The 1,147-nt window shown below is 59.8% G+C and overlaps 1 protein-coding gene across 1 annotated transcript in view; it reads right to left on the bottom strand.

The window, feature by feature from the left end:
• Positions 1–209: 209 nt before the first annotated feature.
• TTYH2 (tweety family member 2) overlaps positions 210–1,147 on the bottom strand; it is a gene marked incomplete at its 5' end in the record, with an annotated part of 5,119 nt that continues 4,181 nt past the window's right edge. Inside the window, 1 exon segment of the mRNA XM_029086887.1 lies at positions 210–290. Coding sequence (XP_028942720.1) covers positions 210–290 — 81 coding nt within the window.

Genomic DNA, 1,147 nt, shown 5'->3' with positions numbered 1-1,147 from the left:
GCCGTAAGGCAGGAAGACTTGAGACTGAGCAGAAGCTGCTGAGGAGAGGAGGAGGGTGTGTGGAGCACATGGGGGTCCCCACCACCGTGGCTCATCCTCCGGCTGCCACCGGTGAGTTTCCCACCGCCTCTGTTCCAGGTGTCTTTGGTTTCCGTTACAGAAACGCCGGCGGCGCGTTCTCCTCCCGCGAGCTGCTCGGGGCGAGCGCCTTAGGCTGGGAACTCGCTGCCCTGCTGCCTGACGTGCTCATCGGTGACAGACAAGTAGGTGGCTCGCATGCTCGGGGAGTACTGTGGGGAGAGGACATAGGGGTCAGCACACCCCCAAACCACGGCACACCCCGCCGAGCCCCACCAGCCACAACCCAACCCAACCCTGCACTGCCACGTGCCGTGGAGCCGCCAGAGAAAGCCCGAGGATGGAGAGGGAAGATTGTGTCCCATTTGTGTGAGTTCACAATTAATCTGCTGGGCTGCCATGGGTAAGGGGGGTACACCCTGTTCACAGCCTCTTCGAGGGCTGGAAGAGGAGAGAGAAGAGGAGGAGAAGGAGAAGAGGAGGGGAAGAAGGAGAAGAGGAGGGGAAGAAGGAGAAGAGGAGGGGAAGAAGGAGAAGAGGAGGGGAAGAAGGAGAAGAGGAGGGGAAGAAGGAGAAGAGGAGGGAAAGAAGGAGAAGAAGAGGAGAAGAAGGAGAAGAAGAGGAGGGAGAAGAGAGCCCCCAGCTCTTGGGGTGAGCCCCAAGACACTTTGAGTGCCTCAGGCTCTGCTTTTCCCCTTCCTGCACTGCTGGAACATCAGCCAGGTTCATCCTCCACCTTCCTGACCCCACCCTGGCAGTAAATTCAGCCCAAATCACCGAGTCTGGATGCATCTGATCCCAAGGGGCTCACACCAGGATGCCAGCCACGGGCTCAAGGTCCCCTGTGCCAGCACAGGGATGGTGGCACGGCAGTCACTGGCCAGGCTGGCACAGCTGTGGAGCCAGATGGGTTTTAGCCCTGACACATGTGGGAGAACCCAGGCTCCAAGGCATTGAGCTGGGTTTTGCTCCCTGATCTTCTCTGTCCACACACAAACCTTATCCAGGTGTGCTGGGGCTCACCAGGTACCTGCACCAGGAGAGACCAAAACCTCCAGCCCCCCCCGCC

This window comes from Antrostomus carolinensis, unplaced genomic scaffold (genome assembly GCF_000700745.2).
Source record: "Antrostomus carolinensis isolate BGI_N321 unplaced genomic scaffold, ASM70074v2 scaffold35969, whole genome shotgun sequence".
In the NCBI taxonomy this organism is placed as follows: Eukaryota; Metazoa; Chordata; class Aves; order Caprimulgiformes; family Caprimulgidae; genus Antrostomus; species Antrostomus carolinensis.
Note: the sequence above shows the minus strand (reverse complement) of the source record. Positions and strands in the feature narration are given on the sequence as shown.